Source organism: Mobula birostris, chromosome 23 (assembly GCF_030028105.1).
Source record: "Mobula birostris isolate sMobBir1 chromosome 23, sMobBir1.hap1, whole genome shotgun sequence".
NCBI lineage: Eukaryota > Metazoa > Chordata > Chondrichthyes > Myliobatiformes > Myliobatidae > Mobula > Mobula birostris.
In genome coordinates, this window is record NC_092392.1 from 56,578,683 (window position 1) to 56,604,780 (window position 26,098).

General features: G+C 43.0%; 1 protein-coding gene across 3 annotated transcripts in view; it reads right to left on the minus strand.

Moving 5' to 3' along the window:
- Nucleotides 1-26,098, minus strand: part of dnai7 (dynein axonemal intermediate chain 7) — a 112,161-nt gene that overhangs the window by 59,606 nt on the left and 26,457 nt on the right. For all 3 annotated transcript variants that reach the window (XM_072241615.1, XM_072241617.1, XM_072241618.1), the window contains exons 6-9: nucleotides 23,715-23,861; nucleotides 10,079-10,182; nucleotides 9,446-9,812; nucleotides 5,888-5,981 (exon numbers count right to left, since the gene is read on the minus strand). In XM_072241615.1, coding sequence (XP_072097716.1) covers nucleotides 5,888-5,981; nucleotides 9,446-9,812; nucleotides 10,079-10,182; nucleotides 23,715-23,861 — 712 coding nt within the window. The remainder of the gene's footprint in view (nucleotides 1-5,887; nucleotides 5,982-9,445; nucleotides 9,813-10,078; nucleotides 10,183-23,714; nucleotides 23,862-26,098) is intronic.

Sequence of the window (26,098 nt, forward strand, 5' to 3'; positions counted from 1 at the left end):
CCAACTCATAAATCCTAAGTATAGCCTCTTTCACTACATCATACCTCTGGGCATCCTCTGCTGACAATGCCGAGTAAGCTTGTTGAGTCTTCCCTTTCAGCGCGCTCTGAAGCAAAACAGCCCACTTATCCCTCGGCCAGTCCTGACTTGCAGCGACTTTTTCGAAATGTAGAAAGTAACGAACAACATCGGCCTCCTCAAATGGGGGAACCAACCTAACCTTCTGGGTCGCCCTGAACCCTCCACCTTGGTTCAGCATTTGGCCCCTCTCCAGCATCATCCTTAACTTCTCCAGCTCAAACTCCCTCTCCTTCTCTCTCTCTTCTCGTTCTAACTGCCTTACTCTTTTTTCCCATTCTAACTGTTTTTCTTCTCGTTCCAATTGCATCTTTCTTTCTTTCTTCTCGTTCTAATTGCTTGCCTTGGAACTCGTGCTCCAGTCTCAATTTTTCCATCTGCAGCTGCACTGCTTCTCCACCAGGTTTGCTCATAGACACCACCTCCAGCTCCCCGTGGGGAAACATACCTTTAGATACATAATGCTCAATGATAGCTCTGTGCATCTCTGCTCTCCTCATTGTCCGCTTCCCCTTAAAAAGATTCAACCGTTTTGCAACAGTCGCCACTTCTGATTTCCTGGCATCCTCTAATGCCTCCAAGATTGGCGCCTTTAGAGATTCCTCAATCTCCATTTCTGCTGTTTGCCCTTTCTTTCTTTCGGGAATTTTAACGCAATCAATTTACCCAGTCCATTGGCGTTCAAAATCCCGGATGAGATCCCCACCTATGTTACATACCCCGTAACTGGGTTGCCAAACCAGCAGAAATGGAACGCTCGTTGGAGTCTGGATTACTAGGAACTAATAAAGTTTTATTAAAGAAATAAGTAATACAGTACACTAACCGTAAAGATATAAATGTAACAGGTTAGCAATGATAATACACACATATACACAGAACTAGAGTAATGGGAATCAACCAAGCTCTATCTCGGTCTAGAGGTAAAATGATCAGTCTTAAGTGAAGCAGAGTTCAGTTCAGTTTAGTGCAGTTCACTGTTATCGTACCATTGGAGAGAGAGAGAGAGATGCAATTTGGTTTCGGGCAGACCTTTTGGATGTCTTCGCAGTTGGTTTCCGGCAGACCCTTTGATGTCTTCTATCCCGCTGTGGTCACCGACTGTGACTCCTCCGTTCCGGATATGATCGTTCTTCCGCAGTGAACCCGGCACCCAGGCAAGGGTGGACACACACCCCAGGTTCTCACCAATCGTACCTTTATACCCTGTGAGCCTCTGGTTGGTTCCCGCGAACTGGACCTCCAAACTCTCACCAACTTGTGGGGACACACTGCTCTTCCCAGGGTCTCGTGGTGTCCGTGCCTTAGCAAACCTGCTCCTTTTATCCCCCTGCTGGGGTATCACCTGTCCATCAAGCTTCAAACAGTTCAGGTTCAAAGCAACCGGTCTGTCAATAGCTGAATTGTGTTTCTTTCCCGTTAATCCCTCTCTTCTCCCTTATTAGCATTTTGAATGTTTCTCCATTCTCTTTCTTATCTCTCTCATTAGCATCATCAGTCCAGTACCTCTGCTGGGCATCACACATGACACCCCACGTTCTTATTCTTAGGAGAGAGATTGAAAATCTGGCTGAGTGGTGCCATAACAACATCTTTCTCAATGTCACCAAGACCAATGAGCAAATTATTGACTTCAGAAAAAGAAAACCAGAGGTCCATAGCCAGTCCTCATTGGAGGATCAGAGGTGGAGAAGGTCAGCAACTTTAAATTCCTCGGTGTTATTATTTTGGAGGACCTGTCCTGGGCCTAGCATGCAAGCGCAATTATTAAAAAAGTACAGCAGTGCCTCTACTTTCTTACAAGTTTGCGAAGATTCGGTATGACGCCTAAAACTTTGACATACTTCCATGGATGTGTATTGAAGAGTATATTCACCTGTAGCATCACAGCCTAGTATGGAAACACCAATGCCCTTCCATGGGAAAAGCTTACAAAAAGTAGTGGATATGACCCAGTCCATTTTCAGTAAAGCCCTCCCCACCATTGAGCACATCTATACGAAACGCTGTCACAGGAAGCAGCATCCATCATCAGGGACATCCACCATTGAGTACATGCTCTCTTCTTGCTGCTGCCATCAGGAAGAAGCTACAGGAGCCTCAGACTTCACACCACCAAGTTCAGGAACAGTTATACCCCTCAACTATCAGGCTCTTGAACCAAAGGGGATAACTTCACTCAGCTTCACTTGTCCCATCATTGAAATGTTCCCACAACCTATGAACTCACTTTTAATAACTCTTTATCTCATACTCTCGATATTTATTGCTTATTTATTATTATCGATTCTGTCTGTTTGTATTTAGACAGTTTGTTGTCTTTTGCACACTGGTTGAATGCCTGAGTTGGTGCAGACTTTCACTGAGCTTGTTATGGTTATTATGGATCTATTGAGTATGCCCACAAGAAAAAGAATCTCAGGGTTGTACATGGTGACATTTATGTAGAAGATCATTAGATCATAAGACACAGGAGCAGAATTAGGAGCATTCAATCATGGCTAATCCTTTGCTCCCCACCCCCGGCCTCCTCGCCATAACTTTTGATGCTGTTGCCAGTCAAAAACCTATCAATCTCTGCCTTAAATACACCCAACAGCCTGGCCTCCATAGCTGCCTGTGCTAACAAATTCACCACCCTCAGGCTAAAGAAATTTCTCTGCATCTGTTTTAAATAGACGCCCCTGTATCCTGAGGCTGTGCCCTTTCGTCCTAGGCTCCCACACCATGGGAAATATCCTTTCCATATCTACTCTATCTAGGCCGTTCAACATTCTTAAGGTTTCAATGCTATCCCCCCTTCATCCTTCTAAATTCCAGTGACTACAGGCCCAGAGCCATCAAACTTTCCTCATATGATAACCCTTTCATTCTTGGAATCATCCTTGTGAACCTCCTCTGAACACTTTCCAATGCCAGCACATCTTTTCTTAGGTAAATAGTTCAAAACTGTTCACAGTACTCATGGTGAGGCCTCACCAGTGCCTTATAAAGCCTCAGCATCACATCCCTCCTCTTGTATTCTAGACCTCTTGAAATGGATGCTAACATTACATTTACTTTCCTCACCACCAATTCAACCTGCAAGTTAACTCTTGGGGTGCTCTGCACAGGGACTCCCAAGTCCCTTTGCATATCAGATTTTTAGATTTTCTCCCCACTTAGAAAATAATCTGCACATCTATTTCTTCTACCAAAGTGCACGACCATGTATTTTCCAACTTGGTATTTCATTTGCCATTTTCCTGCCCATTCTCCTAATCTGTCCTCCCGCAGCCCCATTTTCTCAATATTAATTGCCCCTCCACCAACCTTCATTATCATCTGCAAACTTGGCAACAAAGCCATCTATTCCATTATCTAAATCACTGATATACAGCATAAAAAGTAGCAGTCCCAACACCGACCCCTGCAGAACACCACTAGTCACTGGCAGTCAACCTAACTTTCTGGTAATACCATGGGCTGTTAACTTGGTAAGCAGCTTCATGTGTGGCACCTTATTAAAGGCCTTCCGAAAATCCAAATATACCACATCCACTACATCCCCTTTATCTATCCTATTTGTAATCCCCTCAAAGAATTCCAACAGGTTCATCAGGCAAGATTTTCCCTTAAGGAAACCATGCTGATTTTATCCTATCTTGTCCTGTGTCACCAAGTACTCCACAACCTCATCCTTAATAATTGACTCTGACAATGTACATTGATAATAAATTTACTTTGAATTTTGAATTTTATTCAACTTCCCCTAGATTCTACCACTCACCAACACACTAAACACAATTTACAGTGGTCAAATAATTTGCCAACCCGCACACCTCCAGGGTGTGGGAAGAAACCAGAGTACCTAAGAGAGAAACACATATGGTCACAAAGAGAACATGCAAACTCCTTGCAGAGAGCACCAGAGGTCAGGATTGAAGCCAGGTCACCAGTGCTGTGAGACAATGACTCCACTACCTGTCCCACTGTGCCACCCATCCTATTTCTTACAGCCTAATGTCTTTCTTCTCCATGCTTGAAATAAATATTGTTCTCACTTGCAAATATTCCACTGAAAATTCTCATCACAGCATTTGAATTATGACTACTGGCATTTATTTCTTTTCTGTCCCTTTGGATATAACTTCTTTCTCTAGCTGTTAATCTCAACATCTGCATAATCGAAGAACAGCTGGCACTGACCTTAGTTCAGCATATGTAAGTAGAGCTTTGCACTGTCTCCCTGTGACATTTTCTTTTAATTTTCAGGCACTATCTGCATTCCTTTGACTACCTTTTCCATTTGGAACGACATGTTGAATATACAAGAGCCTTAGGTCCTACTCCACCTGCTTCAGGAACAGTTATTACCCTTCAGCCACCAGGCTCCTGAACCTGCTTGGATAACTTCACTCACTGGTCACTGAACACAACCTATGAACTTATTTTCAAGAACTCTACAATTCATGATCTCAGGAATTATTTATTCCTCCAAGAGGACCACCATCTTGTTGTGGCTTGGAAACTTGTGTGCTTCAATGACCTGGAGAGTTGTGTTGGCTGGAGTCAGGGCTTTATGCTTTGGCTCTTGGTAGGGTCACCCATGCCAAACAGGTCAAAGGGCAAAGGCCAGACTAAGAGTGGTCCACAGGTTTGGGGGTTCAGCTCAGGGTTAATAACCCTAACTAGTAAAACAAAACTGTTGTGGAAACAGCAATAAAGAATCATTCTACATCTGAGTAGCCAAGAGATGGAGGACCTTTATTGCCGCCCTAAACACCAGCAGCGTAATAGACAGTAAGTAGGTTTTTTTTAATTGTCCAGTTTGTCTCCTTTTGTACATTGGTTGTTCGTCAGTCTTTGCATGTAGTTTTTTATTGATTCTAATGTATTTCTTTGTTCTGCTGTGAATGCCTGCAAGAAAATGAATCTCAGGGTAGCAATATGGTGACATATGTGTACTTTGATAATAAGTTTCCTTTGAACTTTGATGTTGCTTCCAAGCCACCTATCAATAAAGAACTTCTTTGCTTCCTCCCCAACAATCCATACCTTTGCCTCTTCAGCTTGCTAAGCCATAAAGTCCCATGGCTGACCTGGATCTCAACTCCACTTATTGCCATTGCCTCACACCTTTTGCACTTTTTAGCCATCAAGTACATACCAAGCAACACACATCAAAGTTGCTGGTGCACTCAGCAGGCCAGGCAGCATCTCTAGGAAGAGGTACAGTCAACGTTTCAGGTCGAGACCCTCCGTCCTGACGAAGGGTCTCGGCCTGAAACGTCGACTATACCTCTTTCTAGAGATGCTGCCTGGCCTGCTGCATTCACCAGCAACTTTGATATGTGTTGCTTCAATTTCCAGCATCTGCAGAATTCCTCGTGTTTGCGAAGTACACACCAATCTCAGTCTTGAATGTGCTGTTTGGTATCTGGTACATCCAGTCTTTATTTTTATTTTACTTTATTTAAACACAGCACAGAACAGGCCCTTCCAGCCCAATGAGCTGCACCATCCAGCAACCTACTGACTTAACCCTAGCCTAATCACAGGACAATTTACAATGACCCATAAACCTATTAACTGGTATGCCTTTGAACTGTGAGAGGAAACCACAACACCCGGAGGAAATGCACACGCCCATGGGAAGGACCATGGTGTTGAACTCTGAACTCCGACACCCGAGCTGTAATAGCATCATGCGAACCACTACACTACCTCTTTATAGGGAAATCACGCTGAACTATGCTTTGTCAAATCTTCAACAACAAACCATGTCAAACCTGGTCATCTGAAAAATTGCACAGAACTACTCTCCTACCATGAAAAAGATCTAGACTTCTCGCTCTTGAAGACATCACAGAGCTTGGGGTCTTCTTTCTCAATTCATCTCTGGAATCAGCAGTCAAAGCACTCTAGAAAATAATATTTTTAAACAACTTCGTATGAAATGTTTATTTACAGAAGACAAGTTCATTACATGATTAAAGTTTGTTGTTTCATAAAAAAAGACAAATACTTAGGACTGACAATATTAACTTTTGCATCTTACAAACATTTGTGATTCAAGAACAAGTAATGTGCAAGGCAAAAATACTGGAAACTAAGAATTTCACAAGATACATGGACTGTAAAGTCCATGTAAATCTACCTCCTCCAGAACCCTGAGGTGTAGTCCATCTGGTCCAGGTGACTTATTTACCTTCAGAAGTTTCAGTTTCCCAGGCACCTTATCCTGAGTAATAGCAATGACGTTCACTTTGGCCCCTATACTCTCACACTTCTGGCATCCTGCTAGTCTTCCACAGTGAAGACTGATGTAAAATACTTATTTAGTGCCTCCGCCATTTCTTTGTCCATTACTACTGCTCCAGCATCATTTTCCAGCTGTCCAAAATCCACTGTCGTCTCTCTTTTACTCTTTATGTATCTGAAAAAACTTTTTATGTCCTCTTTCATATTATTGGCTAACTTATCTTCATACTTGATCTTTTCTAGTTAAGTTGCCTTCTGATGAGTTTTAAAAGCTTCCCATTTCTCTACCTTTCTGCTAAATTTTGCTACATTATACTGTATATGCCCTCTGTTTTGCTTTTATGCTGTCTTTGACTTCCCTTGTCCGGCACGGTAGTCTTATCCTCAGTTTAGAATACTAATTTTTCTCTGGGATGTATCTTTCCTGCACCTTCTGAACTTATCACAGAAACACCAGCTGTCATCCTTGCTAGTGTCCCCTTCTAATCAACTTTGGCCAGCTCCTCTTTCATGCCTCTGTAATTCCCTTTATTCCACTGTAATACTGATATATCTGTATTTAGTTTCTCCTCAAACTGCAGGTCAAATTCTATCATACTATGATCACTGGCTCCTAAGGGTTACTTTACCTTAAGCTTCCTAATCAAATCTGGGTCATTACATTATACCCAATCCAGAATTGCCAATCCCCTACTGGGCTCAACCACAAGCTGCTCAAAAAAGCTATTTCATAGGCATTCACAAAATTTCCCCTCTTGGGATCCAGCACCAACCAGATTTTCCCATACTAACTACATACTGAAATCCCCATGATTATCTCGCCTGCCTATCAGCTCCCCCAGTGCCACTCCTCCTTCCCTTTCTCCTATGGTCCACTTCCTCTCATATATGATTCCTTCATCTCCAGGCCTTTACCTTTCCCACCCACCTAGCTTCACTTATCACCTTTCAGCTATCCTACTTACCCTGCCCCCACCTTTTTATTCTGGCGTCTTTCCCCTTCCTTTCCAGTCCTAAAGGAGGGTCTCAGTCAGAAATGTCAACTGTTTGTTCATTTCCATGGGTGTTGCCTGACCTGCTGAATTTTTTCATGTTTTGGGTATATTGACTTTTTTTTTACATACCTCGTACTTCTCTCGTAATTTGTAGCCCACATTCTGGTTACTGTTTGGAGGCCTGCATATAACTCCCATCAGGGTCTTTTTATCCTTGCAGTTTCTTAATTCTATCTACAAGGAGTCTACATCTTCAGATCCTATGTCAACTCTTTCTAAGGATTGCATTTCATTTTTTACTGATAGAGGCACCCCATCCCCTCTGCCTACCTGCCTGTCCTTTCAATACAATATGTAACACCCTTGGATGTTAAGCTCCCAACAATCATCTCCTTTCAGCCACGACCCAGTGATGCCCACAAAATCATACCTGTCGATCGCTAACTGTGCTACAAGATCAGCTACCTTGTTCCGTTACTGTGTTCATTCAAATATAACAGCTTCAGTCCTGTTTTCATCACCCTTTTTTGATTTTGGCCCCTGGTTACACTTTAACTCAGCCTACTGAATGCAATTTTGCCCTATCATCTGCCTGACCTTCTTGACAATCTTACCACACACTTCACCTGCTTGTATACCAACTGCCCCATCCTCAGCCCTATCACTCTGGTTCCCGTTCCCCCGCCTCAAATTAGTTTAAACCCTCCCCACAGCTCTTGAAAACCTGCCAATACTGGTCCCCCTTGGGTTCAGATGTAACCCACCCTTTTTGTTCAGGTCATACTTACCCCAGAAAAGATCTCAATTATCCAGAAATCTGAAACCCTGCACCCTGCACCAATTCCTCAGCATTCACCTGTCAAATCAATTTGTTCTTACCCTAACTGGCACCTGACACAGACAGAAATCCAGAGATTACTAACCTGGAAGTCCTGCTTTTTAGCTTTTTGCCTAACTCCCAATATCCGTTCTTTAGGACCTCGTCTCTTTTCCTACCTAAGTCATTGGTACCAATATATACCACAATTTCCAGCTGTTCACCCTTACCCTTTAGAATGCTGTGGACCCAGTCTGAGGCATCCCTGACCCTGGCAGCTGGGAGGCCATATACCATCCAGGTGTCTGTTTCACATCCACAGAATATGATTCCTGCTCCTCTAACTATGGAATCCCCTATCAATACTGGACTCCTCTCCTCCTCCCTTCTTTCTGAGCCACAAAGCCAGACTCAGTGCTAGAGACCTGGTCGCTGCAGTTTCTCCCTTGCAGGTGACCCCCTCTACCCTTATTATTGGGGGAACAACCACGGGGCTGCTCTGCACTATTCCCTTTCCCTCTCCTGGCAGTCATCCAGGGACCTGCCTCCTTCAGCTACCTCCCTGTAACTCCTATCCATCACCTCCTCATTCTCCCATAAACTGAAGGTTATCAAGCTACAGCTCCAGTTCCGTTAACACGGTCTCTATGGAGCTGCAGCTCAATGCACCTCATGCAGGTGTAGTTATCAGGGAGACTGGAGGTCTCCCAAATTTCCCACATCTCACACAAGGAACATATCACTATCTCCAGATCCATTCTCAGCACACTAGCTATTAGGAGGGAGCTTTACAGATTATCTAGCTTTCTAGCCCTGACAACAATTCAGTCAGAAAACAAGTGGCCAGGCTTCCCACAGGGCAAAAAGAGACTCCAAAACAGGAACAATATGGCTCTACACTGGATTAAGCTTATTTTCAAACCCTCACATTCCTTGGAATTGTGAGAAAGATTTTCCAAAGCAAGGATGTTCCTTCAGAACAGAGATGAGGAGGAATTTGTTTAGCCAGAGGATGGTGAATCTGTGGAATTCATTGCCACAGATGGCTGTTGTGACCAAGTCATTGGGTATATTTAGAGCAGAGGTTGATAGGTTCTTGATTAGTCAGAGCATCAAAGGTTATGGGGCTGAGAGGATAATAAATCAGCCATGATCAAATGACAGAGCAGACCTGATGGGTTGAATAGCCTAATTCTTCTCCTATGTCTTATAGTCTCATTATGGCCTTATGGCATTCAATTACTTTGAACATGTTATAAATAATTTGTCATCGTTTAAATGTATTTGTAAATTGCAGTACAACATTCCATACCCTGGTTCTCATTGGACGAGGAAGTCTTAGTTCTTCACCAATCAGTAGCTTAGCCTCCAAAGTATACTTGGACTCAGTGATTTTCTGTTCTTCAACAGCTTTCTGGTCTTCAATGGCCTCCTGGTCTTCAATGGCTCCCTGGTCTTCAATGGCTTCCTGGTCTTGAACCTGTGTTTCCGTGTCCTCCTCAACTACAAGTAGATAAGGCTTACTTATAAAAGCTTTTTGTTGAGCTTGAAACTGAGGTATATGGCAAGATATGTGGTCATATTGGGTGTGTAAGATTCGTACAGCAATATCACACATAGCCAGGGGTCGAGGGAGTTCAAATTCCATATGATTGTTAACAAATTCATAGCCCTTGAATCTGGAATAGAATAAGCACCAGACATTATGTCAGCTAATGCATTATCTTAGCAGCAATCTTGTAGTATTTTAATAAACTAATATTTTACTAACTAGCTAAATGACTAAATGCACCAATATCAAAAGTGACCAATTAGATTAGATGTATTTCTTGAGTGTCGATCAACTGCTGAAAAAAGTTTGGCCTTCGTGTTTAAGTTTTACTTATTGATTATCCAAAATTGCAAACAATAAAGTGGGGAAAATCCTTGCATTCAATGTGCCTACCTGGGATTTTTGTTGAAGTTTGCCCACAAACAAAGAGTGATGTTTTCATCTTTAACTACTTCTTGCATGTTTCCAGTCTCAATGTCAACAAGATCAATAGCTTTCTGAAAAAGAAATTTTAATTTATAAGGGTGGTAGCATAGCAGTTAGTGCTAATACAGCATCAGCAACTAGAGGTTCAATTTTGCTGCTGTCCAAAAGGAGTTTGCAAGTTCCCTCATGACTTCATGGGATTCCTCCAGGTGTCCAGGTTTCCTCCCACATTCCAAAGTTGTACAGGTGTTATAAACCGGAAAACCTGGAATAAGGATCAATGGACCGGACCGTGAACCAGAATGTAGACTTTACGGACCGGACCATGACAGTAGGTTAGTAGATTAAATTGGGTATAATTGGGGTGTGCAGGCCCATTGGACCAGAAGGGCCTGTTACCATGCTGCATCGCTAACTCTTAATTCTAAATCTTAAAAAATATATTTTTGTGATTAAATATAAGTAAGGAGCTGTTAGTACATGAAGTGTCCACCAAATCTTCTCATTGCTTTGCAATGAATATCAAGACATAGCATAGGTTCTTAATTTCCTGGCCAGGGCAATTAGTTTTACTTCAAAACCAGGTTTAATATCACGGGCGTATGCTGTGAAATTTGTTGCCTTTGCAGCAACAGTACAATGCAATACATAATTTGAATTATAGTAAGTATGTATATATTAAATAGTTAAATTAAATAAGCAGTGCAAAAATAGAAATAAAAAGTAGTGAGGTAGTGCTCGTAGGTTCAATGTCCATTCAGAAATCGAATGGCAGAGAGGAAAAAGCTTTTCCAGAATAGTTGAGTGTTTGCCTTCAGGCTTCTATACCTCCTACTTGGTGGTAGCAACGAGAACAAGGCACAACTTGGGTGATGGCCGTGCTTAATGACGGATGCCGCCTTTTCAGGCATTGCTCCTTGAAGATGTCCTGGATTCTACAGAGGCTAGTGTCCATAATGGAGCTATGTTTACAACACTCTGCAGCTTCTTTTGATCCTAGGTAGTACCAGACTGCACCCCCTTCCCACCACAGTAATGCAGCCAGTTAGAATGCTCTTCATTTTCACATCTGTAACAATTTGCAAGTGTTTTTGGTGACATATCACATTTCCTCAAACTCCGAATGAAATATAGCTGCTGCATCGATATGTTGGGTCCAGGTAAGATATTTATGAAATATTGACACCGAGGAGATTGAAATTGCTCACTCTTTCCACTTCTGATCCCTCTAGGGGGAGTGGTGTGTGTTCCCTCACCTTACCGTTTTGAAGTCCACAATCAGTTCTTTGATCTTACTGATGTTGAGACCACTCGCAGTTCGTCATTGCAACACCACTCAACCAGCTGATCTATCTCACTAATGTATACCCTCTCGTCACCTTCTGAAATTCTGCCAACAATAGTTGTATTGTCAGCAAATTTATAGATGGCCATTGAGCTGTGCCTAGCCACACAGTTATGGGTGTAGAGAGAGTAGAGCAGTGGGCTAAGCACACACCCTGAGGTTCACCAGTGTTGACTGTCACTGAGGTGAAGATGTTATTTCTCATCCCCACAGGTTGTGGTCTTCCAGTTAGGAAGTCGAAGATCCAATTGTAGAGGGAGGTACAGAGGCCCAGGTTCTGGAGCTTTTTAATCAGAACTGTAAGAATTATTGTGTTAAATGCTGAGCTGTGGTCAACAAACAGCATCCTGGCATAACCTTATTGAGAAAGTAAGGAGGCATGGGATCCAAGGGGACACTGCTTTGTGGATCCAGAACTGGTTTGCCCACAGAAGGCAAAGAGTGGTTGTAGACAGGTCATATTCTGCATGGAGGTTGGTGACCTGTGGTGTGCCTCAGGGATCTGTTCTGGGACCTTTAGTCTTCATGATTTTTATAAATGACCTGGATGATGAAGTGGAGGGATGGGTTAGTAAGTTTGCTGATGACACAAAGGTTGGGGGTGTTGTGGATAGTGTGGAGGGCTGTCAGAGGTTAACAGCAGTACATTGATAAGATGCAAAATTGGGCAGAGAAGTGGCAGATGGAGTTCGATCCAAATAAGTGTGAAGTGGTTCATTTTGGTAGGTCAAATATGATGGCAGAATATAGTATTAATGGTAAGACTCTTGGCAGTGTGGAGGATCAGAGGGATCTTGGGGTCCATGTCCATAGGACGCTCAAAGCAGCTGCACAGGTTGACTGTGTGGTTAAGAAGGCATACGGTGTATTCATCAATCGTGGAACCGAATTTAGGAGCGGAGAGGTAATGTTGCAGCTATATAGGACCCTGGTCAGACCACACCTGGAGTACTGTGCTCAGTTCTGGTCGCCACTGAAAGGATGTGGAAACCATAGAAAGGGTTCATTGGAGATTTACAAGGATGTTGCCTGGATTGGGGAGCATGCCTTATGAAGACGGGTTGAGTGAACTTGGCCTTTTCTCCTTGGAGCGAAGGAGGATGAGAGGTGACCTGATAGAAGTGTATAAGATGATGAGAGGCATTGATCGTGTGGATAGTCAGAGGTTTTTTCCCAGGGCTGAAATGGCTGCCACAAGGGGGCACAGGTTTAAGGTGCTTGGGAGTAGGTACAGAGGAGATGTAAGGGGTAAGTTTTTTATGCAGAGAGTGGTGAGTGCATGGAATGGGCTGCCGGCAAAGGTGGTGGAGGCGGATATGATAGGGTCTTTTAAGAGACTTTTGGATAGGTACATGGAGCTTAGAAAAATAGAGGGCTATGGGTAACTCTAGTAAATTCTAAGGTAGGGACATGTTCGGCACAGCTTTGTGGGCCGAAGGGCCTGTATTCTGCTGTAGGTTTTCTATGTTTTCTTTTTTTTTGGCGTGTGCCTGCATGCGTGCAAGTCTGTGCATGCGTCCGTGATGATGGATTTTTCATGGCTTTTTCCAAGGCGCAGAGCGAGTGAGAGAGACTGTGTGGCATGCCACTCCCCACACAGACACTTTCACAGCATTTTCCCTTTGTTTTACGTGGTCGAGTTATGGTCTCGACACTCAACCCAGCATGGATGGAAAGCATGTTCGGGGCAGACCCGACTAGTTTCGAACCCGGGAACCTCCGCTCCCGGGCCCGGCGCCGATGTCATTGCACCACCAGCCGGCCCCCTCCTCTATGTTTTCTATCCTTCATTTTCCCACCAATCGCAGTGCACTTGTGTGCATCACTGAAGGAAGTCACTCCCCATCAGTAAGGCTCTGCTCAGTGCAGGTCCTTCCACAAAAATGTCCTGTCATGGAGTCAGAACATGACATGCCTGTGAAGGGGATGAGAAAAAAATTGACAGCCAACTACAACATATGAAATCTGATTTATGATTTGCTTTGATTTGCCTCTGACATTCAAAAACTATTAAAGTTAATAGAGCTATCATATTTTTAACATAGGGAAATAATGTAAAATAGTAGTAAAATATTTAAAACAATAACAAAAAATTATATAATGTTAACATAAATACCACAAGTATTTTTAAAAATGTAAATTACCTAATACAGGCAACCCCATGTTATGGAGTTGCATTCATAGAAAATGGCCTGTATCATGACTCTGAACAACATAAAACTACTTCAACTGCACATGAGTTAAGGAATGTGAATTGAAAAAAAATGTGTTTGATTTACCTTTTGTTCCCACATAAGTTCTGTGAGAGTAAACTTTATTCCTTGTCTCAAGTTTTTGTGTTATGATTTCTGTAAGGGTGAATTTCTACAGCCTAAACAACTGAAACACTCTAACCTGTGCTTATCTTAATCCCTCACAGCCATTTTTCTGTACTTAAGTGAATCAAGTCATGCTATAATATTGCACTGGGCATGTTGGCTAACTGTACTGCTCACAGCTACCGTCTGGCAGGAGGTACAGTTAATTGAGCTATCATATTTTTTAACGTATGAAAAGTACAACACACAGAAGCTGCATTCCTTTGGACTCAGGTTGAACTACAGAGGACAGGGAGGAGGTCAGGCCCCTGCACATGTAGCAGACAGGCTCACCAGCATGTGGACACGCTCTGGTGCTTGTGAACCAGATTCCCAGCTATGGATAAGTAGCCCCACTGCCTTGTGAGCAGCCTCAGAAGAGATGAGTAAACCCAGACAAAATCCAGAGTGGAGCCCCAAAGGCAGCTGGGCATCACTGAACATCCTGCCAGCAGCTCCTGCACCCAAGCTGGTGCCAAACACATTGCTTTGTTTTCCTTTGGACCACACCAGTGAGTCTGAGAGGGGGATCTTGGCAACTGGGTATCCCAGGATCTCCATACCTACCACCCAGGCTTATGCCACACTCTATTATCCTTCGAGACACACAAATGCCATCAAATCACATCACATACAGTTTACTTATGCATATGACAGCAAACTCGACCTTGACTTGGATCAATTTACACTAAATCCAAACAGCACACAAGTCTGCCTCTTCTATCTGTGCAGTAAAGGTAAACAGAAAAAAAAAACAAACATAAACAGAGAGGGAACCCATTTTATGAAGTGTGCAAATTCATTTAACTTCGGATGAACTCAACACTGGACATTCTCGTTCAAGAATCACTTTGGGAGCATGGCAAATAATGACAATTGTAACCTTATAAATTCAAACTGGGTAATGAGGGCTGGTGGGGTGCTGAAAGTGGGCACACCACCATGATTTGAGCCTCTATGTTCAACTGTGTTGTTGCAGCGTTGCGCTTGCTGAGTGTAGGAACACTGCTCAGATAAAGTGGCGGTTGTGCTGAATGGCAGCTATAGAATCATCATTGACAGGCCTGGCCAAGTAGTGTCAGCAGCCTGCACATTCTCAACAAAGTAGCACCACCTAAACTAGGAAGTTGTGGCCAGCCAGGAAGAAAAGAAGTGGTCAAAATGCTGCACAGAAATACCTAACACTGCACAAAAGCTTCATCGTGACAAGTGGCTAGAATGACTGCTGTGAACTCCACTGTCAGTGGTAGCAGGAATAACACACAGACTTTGAAATTGGGATGAATTTGAGTATGAGGTGAATGTGCAGCTTTCTGATAGATCAGAGGGAAAATGGCTCACTAGGAACACCCTAAGCTGTTTTTGTACCAATTCCACTAATCAAGAGCTGATCGGGTGAAGTTCAAGTCCAGAATTCAGATTTATTTATCACATGAACATCGAAATATACAATAAAATGCATCATTTGCATTAACAATCGTATGGACATGTTGGGGGCGGCCCACAAGTGTCACCACACATTCTGGTACCAATGTAGCATGCCAACAATGCTCAGCTTAGCAACACAAGTAACACCAACAATAATATCAGAACAACAACAACGAAACAAGCAAGCCACTTTAGAACATAGAACATAGAATAGTACAGCACAGCCCACAATGTTGTGCCGAACATCAAGCATCAAAAAGGGCCACTTTTCAACATAATTGTATAAGGGCTAAGAGAGTTGTAAAAGAGCGCCTGAAGGCTTTGTGTGTCAATGCAAGGAGCATTCGTAACAAGGTGGATGAATTGAAAGTGCAGATTGTTATTAATGATTATGATATAGTTGGGATCACAGAGACATGGCTCCAGGGTGACCAAGGATGGGACCTCAACGTTCAGGGATATTCAATATTCAGGAGGGATAGACATGAAGGAAGGGGAGGTGGGGTGGCGTTGCTGGTTAAAGAAGAGATTAACGCAATAGAAAGGAAAGACATTAGCCGGGTAGATGTGGAATCGATATGGGTAGAGCTGCGTAACACTAAGGGGCAGAAAACGCTGGTGGGAGTTGTGTACAGGCCACCTAACAGTAGTAGTGAGGTCAGAGATGGTATTCAACAGGAAATTAGAAATGTGTGCAATAAAGGAACAGCAGTTATAATGGGTGACTTCAATCTACATGTAGATTGGGTGAACCAAATTGGTAAAGGTGCTGAGGAAGAGGATTTCTTGGAATGTATGCGGGATGGTTTTTTGAACCAACATGTCGAGGAACCAACTAGAGAGCAGGCTATTCTAGACTGGGTTTTGAGCAATGAGGAAGAGTTAATTAGCAATCTTGTCGTGAGAGGCCCCTTGGGTAAGAGTGACCATAATATGGTGGAATTCTTCATTAAGATGAAGAGTGACATAGTTAATTCAGAAACAAAGGTTCTGAACTTAAAGAGGGGTAACTTTGAAGGTATGAGACATGAATTAGCTAAGATAGATTGGCAAATGACACTTAAAGGGTTGACAGTGGATATGCAATGGCAAGCATTTAAAGATTGCATGGATGAACTACAACAATTGTTCATCCCAGTTTGGCAAAAGAATAAATCAAGGAAGGTAGTGCACCCGTGGCTGACAAGAGAAATTAGGGATAGTATCAATTCCAAAGAAGAAGCATACAAATTAGCCAGAAAAAGTGGCTCACCTGAGGACTGGGAGAAATTCAGAGTTCAGCAGAGGAGGACAAAGGGCTTAATTAGGAAGGGGAAAAAAGATTATGAGAGAAAACTGGCAGGGAACATAAAAACTGACTGTAAAAGCTTTTATAGATATGTAAAAAGGAAAAGACTGGTAAAGACAAATGTAGGTCCCCTACAGACAGAAACAGGTGAATTGATTATGGGGAGCAAGGACATGGCAGACCAATTGAATAATTACTTTGGTTCTGTCTTCACTAAGGAGGACATAAATAATCTTCCAGAAATAGTAGGGGACAGAGGGTCCAGTGAGATGGAGGAACTGAGCGAAATACATGTTAGTAGGGAAGTGGTGTTAGGTAAATTGAAGGGATTAAAGGCAGATAAATCCCCAGGGCCAGATGGTCTGCATCCCAGAGTGCTTAAGGAAGTAGCCCAAGAAATAGTGGATGCATTAGTGATAATTTTTCAAAACTCATTAGATTCTGGACTAGTTCCTGAGGATTGGAGAGTGGCTAATGTAACCCCACTTTTTAAAAAAGGAGGGAGAGAGAAACCGGGAAATTATAGACTGGTTAGCCTAACGTCGGTGGTGGGGAAACTGCTGGAGTCAGTTATCAAAGATGTGATAACAGCACATTTGGAAAGCAGTGAAATCATCGGACAAAGTCAACATGGATTTGTGAAAGGAAAATCATGTCTGACAAATCTCATAGAATTTTTTGAGGATGAGTGGATAGGGGAGAACCAGTGGATGTGGTATATTTGGATTTTCAAAAGGCTTTTGACAAGGTCCCACACAGGAGATTAGGGTGCAAACTTAAAGCACACAGTATTGGGGGTAAGGTATTGATGTGGATAGAGAATTGGTTAGCAGACAGGAAGCAAAGACTGGGAATAAACGGGACCTTTTCAGAATGGCAGGCAGTGACTAGTGGGGTACCGCAAGGCTCAGTGTTGGGACCCCAGTTGTTTACAATATATATTAATGACTTGGATGAGGGAATTAAATGCAGCATCTCCAAGTTTGCAGATGACACGAAGCTGGGCGGCAGTGTTAGCTGTGAGGAGGATGCTAAGAGGATGCAGGGTGACTTGGATAGGTTGGGTGAGTGGGCAAATTCATGGCAGATGCAATTTAATGTGGATAAATGTGAAGTTATCCACTTTGGTGGCAAAAATAGGAAAACAGATTATTATCTGAATGCTGGCCGATTAGGAAAAGGGGAGGTGCAACGAGACCTGGGTGTCATTATACACCTGTCATTGAAAGTGGGCATGCAGGTACAGCAGGCGGTGAAAAAGGCGAATGGTATGCTGGCATTTATAGCGAGAGGATTCGAGTACAGGAGCAGGGAGGTACTACTGCAGTTGTACAAGGCCTTGGTGAGACCACACCTGGAGTATTGTGTGCAGTTTTGGTCCCCTAATCTGAGGAAAGACATCCTTGCCATAGAGGGAGTACAAAGAAGGTTCACCAGATTGATTCCTGGGATGGCAGGACTTTCATATGAAGAAAGACTGGATGAACTAGGCTTGTACTCATTGGAATTTAGAAGATTGAGGGGGAATCTGATTGAAACGTATAAAACCCTAAAGGGATTGGACAGGCTAGATGCAGGGGGATTGTTCCCGATGTTGGGGAAGTCCAGAACGAGGGGTCACAGTTTGAGGATAAGGGGCAAGCCTTTTAGGACTGAGATTAGGAAAAACTTCTTCACACAGAGAGTGGTGAATCTGTGGAATTCCTCTGCCACGGGAAACAGTTGAGGCCAGTTGATTGGCTATATTTAAGAGGGAGTTAGATATGGCCCTGGTGGCTAAAGGGGTCAGGGGGTATGGAGGGATGGCTGGGGCAGGGTTTTGAGTTGGATGATCAGCCATGATCATAATAAATGGCGGTGCAGGCTCGAAGGGCCGAATGGCCTACTCCTGCACCTATTTTCTATGTTTCTATGAACCTTAAACCCTGCCTCCCAATAACCCTCCATCTTAAATTTCTCCATATACCTGTCTAGTAGTCTCTTAAACCTCATCAGTGTATCTGCCTCCACCACTGATTCAGGCAGTGCATTCCATGTACCAACCACTCTCTGAGTAAAAAACCTTCCTCTAATATCCCCCTTGAACTTCCCACCCCTTACCTTAAAGCCATGTCCTCTTGTATCGAGCAGTGGTGCCCTTCCACCCAGGTCAGTCCTTTAACCACAGGACAGGCCGCCTCCAGGCCTCCAGTGCACTCGTGGACTCACAGACATCAGGCCTCCAACTCCCATGGTGAACTTTGCCAGTGGACAGTTGTTCATCGTATACATTAGTGATTTCTATAAGAATGTAGCTGCCGTGCTTCGTAGACAAAATTTGTGGTATGATAGTGCTGGCCAGGAGGAACTCTAGTCTACAAATCAGTGGATTTGGATGAACCAAGGACAAATCAATTGTCTTTGATCCCCTCATTTTGTGGACTCTGAACTGATTCTTGCCCTGGGATAATCTAATCAAAGCAATTGAATGTGGACACAAGGAGCTTCAGCTAATGACCTGCTAAACCTGAGACCATTCTCAGACGAGTAGCAGATTTGTAATAATTACGTAAAGTGGCAGATTTACCAGACAAGTGATCTGTAATCTTGTTAAACTCAGTGTCTGGGTCACTTAGATTTGACTGGAAGGAAAGGAAAGGAACTGAAAGGAAAGAGGCTGGGGCCAGAAACCATAGAACAATATTGACTGTAGCCCTGGACTAGAGCCAATAAGAAGGTGGCCCAAGTAGGTCACTTGATCTTGAGCCAACGTGATGGAGATCCATCAGCTGAATTGTTGAGGAACATCTTATGAAAATTGTTCATTGTCTATTTTGCCCATGAATAATCAGTCTTTCTTACAATATGCATTGATGGACCAGACGTATTACATAGCAACAGCAGTCACATGTTATATCAAGGGATGGTGACAATGCCCTTTGGAAAGTCACAATCTCACCACAGTAAATGTGACTTTGGAGAACTTCAAGATCCAACACACTGATATAGATCAATATCTGTGGGACTATGTTGTTACTGAGTTGCTACCAATTCCTTAATTCACTGCAGATTGGACACGTGTTGTGGAGGAGGCTAGGAAGACAGATAATCCATCAATGTACTAAATACACTAAAGTAATAAAAACACATGCTGGTAAGGTAAAAGAAGTATTGAGTGACCTAGGCTTTTGGAGTAAATTTTGGAATTGGGGAACAAATGTTCAAATACACCTGTGGGTGAGATGCTGCTGTAATACTAATTTTATGTACACTGATAAATGTATTGCTTAATTTATATCAATTGAGAAGATGGAAGGCTGAAATAATGCAAAATTAGAGGGTAACGCTTTCATGAAACAGCAGAGATGACTTTCAGTATATAAAGTGTGTGAATTTAGTAAGTAAATGTTAGAATTATGTGTTGCACACCTACTGGGCTCACAGTCCTATAGCCAGTCAACTGAATGGGAGGGAGGATAAAGATCCCAAAGATATTTTTTTTAGATCAAGAGGAGGAAAGTATTGAGCAGAAGGAACTACTGTCCACAAATTAGTGGATTCGGATGAATTAAGCGCAGGGGGAGCAAACAAACTAAATATCTTTGATTCCCCCCATTTTGTAGATTCTGAACTGATTCTTGCCCTGGGAAAATCTAATCAGAGCAATTGAATGTGGACACAAGGAGCTTCTGGTAATGAGCTGTGAAACCTGAGACCATTCTCAGACGAGTAGCTATATATTATGTAAAGTGGCAGACTGAAGGCTGATTTATACTTGTGTGTACTAGCTTATGCCATAGCCTACACAAGTGGGCTACGCCATTGTGAGCATTTATACTTGTGCGTTGGTGTGTCTGCGTCGCTCTGCAATTCACCACCAAACCACTAGTTGGCGGTGGGGTTTCTATGCCACTGTGTTGAGTTTCTTCGTGTTGAAACTCAACACGAAGAAACTCAAACTTCGAACAATGGCGACTGAAACTGAAGGAGGGTGAATTTTCTGTGCTTGTCCGGCCACTGAGAGACATGGACGAGGAAATGCATTTCAAATATTTTCGGATGTCAGCAGGTAGATATGACGATTTGATTCATCGTCTCCAACCATTTATTTCACATCAGTGTATGCAGAGTATACTCAGAGACTGGCAATCACCATTCGAGTTTTAGCTTCAGGTGGAAGTCAACAGGCCGTGGCGCCAAGCACAGGGTCCTCCATAACTTCGGAGGTCTGTAAAGCTTTACGGAAAGCATTGCAGCCAGAGTTCCTTCCCTGCTCTTCAGTCGCCCAATGGGAAGCTATTGCAGCGTAGGAGGAAATGTGATGCTACCAAGCAGACCAATCACAGTTATTGCGGTCTGCGTCGCCGCGACACGTAGTTACGTTTTTGGGGAGGTGCGTGTCAGGCTACAGCGTATGGTATGGCGTAGGGTACGGTGTAGGGTACGCGGCTACGTCGTACCTACGGCGTCGATTTGACGCACAAGTATAAATTGGCCTTTACCGGAGACGCGATCAGTAATCTTGTAGACTCAGTATCTGGGTCACCTAGTTTTGACTAGTTTGAACCAGTCAGAGCTAAAAAGAATGAGGCTGGGGCAGAAACATAGAACAACATTGGTTGTAGCCCTGGACTAGAGCCAGTAAGAAGGTGACCCAAGTACGTCAGGTGACCTTGAGCCAATGTGATGGAGATCTTTCAATTCAACTGATGAGGGACACTATAAGGATCAGGAGCTCCAAATACATAATGACAGTGACTGTCCAGCAACCAGAGAACAACCATTGCAAATAAGGAGGACCCCAGGGACACGTGGAGATCAGGACCACGAGGAATGCCTGGCCAGCAGACTCCTTTCCCAGGTAATACCTTTTCTGTTCATTGACTGTTCATGGAGGGTCAGGGAATTCTAGTGGGGGATACACACAAGTAGTTAGTATGTGAACCCATATGCTTTTAATTGAGACAATAAAGGTTACTTGTTGGTAAATATAGGTTCTCACTGTGCCTTTCTGATCATTATTTCAAGGGCCGATTCGTGTAACAGTAGATAGTGAAGGTTACACAGAAGGTAGATCAACTAGAAAAGTGGGTAAAGGGATGGCAGACAGAATTCAAACAAGCGTACAATGCTGCATTTTGGGAAGTTAAACCAGGGCAAGGATTTACACAGTAAATGACAGAGCCCATGAGACGCGTTGTAGAAAACAAGGAGCTAGCTAGTACTTAACAAGTACATTGTTTTCTGAAAGTGGGCCATATACACACAGGACATTCTTCATCATAGCTTGTCACAGCAGACAGCCAGCCACTCTAGTGCTGTTTGGTTGATGTTGAGCAGGTCAGCATCAGTTAAGTCAGGTGAGAGTGGGCAGTTGCGCAGAACGTGTTCAATTTCTGTGGGGTCTTGCACTGTATTGTTCGGTGGGGTTCTGGCTTCTGTTTGTTGCCAGAGGTCAATCCTGTATGTTTGGGGGGATGTTCCGTGCAGTAGTTCCTCCACTGTAGCAAAGCTTTCCCTCCATTTTAGGAGGTTGGAAACTGGCACATGATGATGTAGTGGGTGCCAAGGATCCGAGTTCTGTTTACTTTTTACAATTTTTGTTGTAGTGTGTCTTTGGATCTCTAGGGAAGCAATGCCTGCAAGTCTGTAAATGACATTAGTGGGTGTGGGGCGCAGTGCGCCCGTGATTATTCAGCAGGCTTCATTAAGCAACAGGTCTATTTTCTTCGCATGGGCTGATCTGCCCCACACAGGTGCACAGTATTCTGCAGGTGCATAGCAGAGTGCTAGGGCAGTTGATCTAAGTATGTGAGCATTAGCTCCCTGTTTCGTGCCTGTTAATTTTTTCAAGAGAGAATGGCAAGAGCCAACTTTTCCTCGGAGTTTTTGGATGTGGGTGGCAAATGAGAGCGTCCTATCCAGTGTCAAGAGGAGTCAGATGGTGTTCGAGCTCCTTCCCACACCAGAAGATCTTGAGTTTCCGAGCTGCTTCTTGATTCCTCAGGTGGAATGCACACACTTGAGTTTTTGATGGATTTGGGTTCACAGACCATTTTTCTTAATACTGCTTCATTGCTTCAAGGATTGCTGTAAGTTGTAGTTCAACTTCTTGGAAGGAGTTAGCTTGTGTTGCTGTGCATAGGTCGTCGCATTAGTTGGTTAGTTGGTTAGTTGGTCGTTTGTGTAAACATTAAATAGTAGAGGTGCCAGGTCTGATCCCTGTGGTAGTCCGTTTTTTGTGGACGCCACCTACTCTTAATTCCATTCATTTCTACAAAAATTCTGCAATTTTCTAGGAGGCTTCGTATTATTTTGACTGTGGTTTCATTCTTTAGCATTTTAGATAATTTCAGTAGAAGGCCTCTGTGACTCACAGTGTCGTATGCTGCTGTTAAACCAACGACAACTGCCCCTGTAATTTGTCGCATTTCAAAGCCATTGCACCAGACCAAGTGACCCAGTGGGTGGTAAAAGGATAAACCCTCAGCCCACTGGAAACCATGAAAATTGTTAGTCACAGGATGTTGAAAAGGGGTAATGCTACAACGTTCTCAGACACATGTTTGTGGTGAGTGGCAGTCTGTGTAACACCTTTTAGTCTGTTCACAACTGAAGAATAGACCATGCACATTTTAAGATCTATGTGAAACTTAACAAATTAGATGGATTTTTATAACATTCCAGTAGTTTGTAATCATCATTACAATTGGCTACTTTAAAATAAATACATCATTATCTGAATTTAAATTCTACAGCTGCATTAGTGACATTTAAACTCACATCCCTGAAATATCAGGCCAGGGCTCTGAAACACTGGGCTGATAACCTAACCAGTGCACGACTGCCATTTAATTAATCTAGCCAGGAGAATTTTAATATATATTGGTATTGGTATTGGTTTATTACTGTGACAAGTACCAAGATACAGTGAGAAGCTTTTTATTTGCATGGTATCCAGACAAATCATTCAAAATATAATTAACCCGAGGTAGCAAAAAGAGAAACAGAATGAAGAATATATGGTTGTAATTTCAGAGAAAGTGCAGTTTAGGTAGACAAATAAAATACAAGGACCACAATGAGATAGATTACAAGATCAAGAGTTCCACCTTTTAATGAGCGAGTGGACCATTTGAGAGTCTGTTAGAGTGTGATAGAGATGTCCTTGATGATTTTCGGTACAGTTACTGATTATACATTCACCTGTAGGAGGATATCTGTTGCTCTGTCATTGATGTTGGAGAGAAGAGTTTGCAGATCCCAAATGGTTTGTTGGTACTGGGATGTAGTTGTCTCAAGCAACTCATCAGATGGAGTGTCTCTTAATAACATTTCTAATTCATCTAAAAGCTGCAAGAAGAAAAAGTGAGAGTCAGAGGGCAGTTTAAAAGACTATAACATGCAGGACACTCACGAAATGCTGCAGCAACTCACTGGGTCAGGTAGCATCTATGAAAATGAATAAGCAATCGACATTTCATCAGGACAGAAAAGGAAGGGGGAAGAAACCAGAATAAAGTGGGAGGAGGGGCAGGAGTACAAACTGGAAGCCAGGTGGGTGGGGGAGAGAGGATGTCTTCACCTATTACCTTCTCCCCCTTCCCCACCTTCTGATTCTGGTTTCTTCCCCCTTCCTTTCCAGTTCTGATGAGGGATTTCAGCCCAAAACGTTTATTCATTTTCATAGATGTTGTCTGACCTGCCAGGTTCCTCCAGCATTTTGTGTGCATTGCTCTGGATTTCGAACATCTGCACACTCTCTTACGTTTACATTCAGAACACTGATTACAGACATCCTACCTCTCCCGGAAGTTCCGGGAGTCTCCCGCATATTAATAGTGGCTCCCTGATGCCCGCAAATTATATACGATATCACGGAAATCGATTTTTTTGAGAGCGAACGAGCGAGAGAAAGCAAGAGAGAGCACGAGAGCGACCACGAGAGAGAGAGAGCGCGAGCGAGAGTGCACCATGGCAGAGTGTTCCAAAAAAAGAAAATATAAAACATACGTCATCCCAGACTACACTAAAGTGTACCCCTGCCTAATAGGGGTCAAAAATAATGACAGTGTTGCTCGCTGCACTGTTTGCAACAGTGACTTTTCTATTGCCCATGGGGGGTTAAGACTGTAAAAGACATGCTGAGGTGGGTTTAACAGGTGTCATTCATTCATTAGCATAGCTAACGTTATTTAAACTAGCTGGCTGGCTGTTAAGGAGCGACTCTATTGCAGACGTCCCACCTCTCCCGGAAGTTCCGGGAGTCTCCTGCAAATTGATGGTGCTACCTCCCTGAAATGAGTTTTTGCAGGGTGGGATGTCTGTGATTAAATGCTTTCAATGTTAAAAGAAAATAGTCCAAAAAATACATGAGGAAATAACCCAGTAAACCTTGTATCAGGCTTCTAGTCAGACAACACAGAGAAAATCAGTGCCTTGTAATGCAGTCTAAAGGCTAAGAGCATTATACAGTAGTCCCCATTTCCAGTTCACAATGTACCATTCCAGAAATTCAAACAGGCATTTCTAATTGGTGTATATTTGCATGCCCGATGTATTGATATGACATGTTGTTAGTGTTGGATATGAAGCTAGTAATCCTTTTGCAGTGCCATTATTTATCTTATGTTACATACTTCATGGATATCCTGTGATTGTCTTATGAGGATGATGTAATGGTCTTACAGAGGTCACATGATGTAATTTTCCCGCTGATGTGAGGTCACGTGATGACCTGTTCTCACCAGGTATATAAGTGTAGACCCCTGGGGACGCAGTTAGTTCTCAGTTAGATCGTCAGTCAGATACTCCGCTACACTGTATATAAGTTTTATGACGCAGTTTAATTTTAAAACGGAGTTTTACTGTCTATTGTAAGGTACAGAAGTGTTGGGCCAGCAGTTTCACCAATAGCTGCCAGATTTGTTGATGTACCTTTTCAGTAATATTGGAGAGCGAAGACGGGAACCTGAAGGAATCGTTCGGCAGTTTTTTTGAGAGGATCGACCATTATTGATTTTGTTCAAGTAAGAGTGATCTGCATGAGATAACCTCTGCTAAAAGAAGCAGAAAAGGTTGTGCAGTATCTAGTCTATGGAGGAAAATGGTCAGTGCCTTTAAACCATTTTATTTCCATCGTTCTGAGTCCTGCGGACAAGGCAGGTTCCGGCTGGGATCGGCAGTAACGTTGAGTCTTCGAGGAATTCTTTACTTTAGGAAAGTCTCTCCTAATTGACTGTATAAATCTCTTGGACTTTCAAACTTACCATTCGAAGAACTGTGTTTGAATTTACCACTTTAAGACTGTTTTCACATTTACCACTTTAAGAACTAGTACTGAGATTAACGGTTTGTTAAATGGCTGCATAGCAGTTTACTTCCTGTTAAGGTTTTCGTTTGTTTATCATTTTACTAATTTTGAGCTGAGTTAATAAATGTTTATTTGTTTTTAAAACCCAACTCAATTCTATAGTCATTGTTGCTGGTCACGTGACACTTATTTGAAATTAACCATACAACACTGGTCCACGGAACTACTATCATTTGGTAGTCGTAGATCTCCACAGTGCTGATTGCTGTACTGCAAT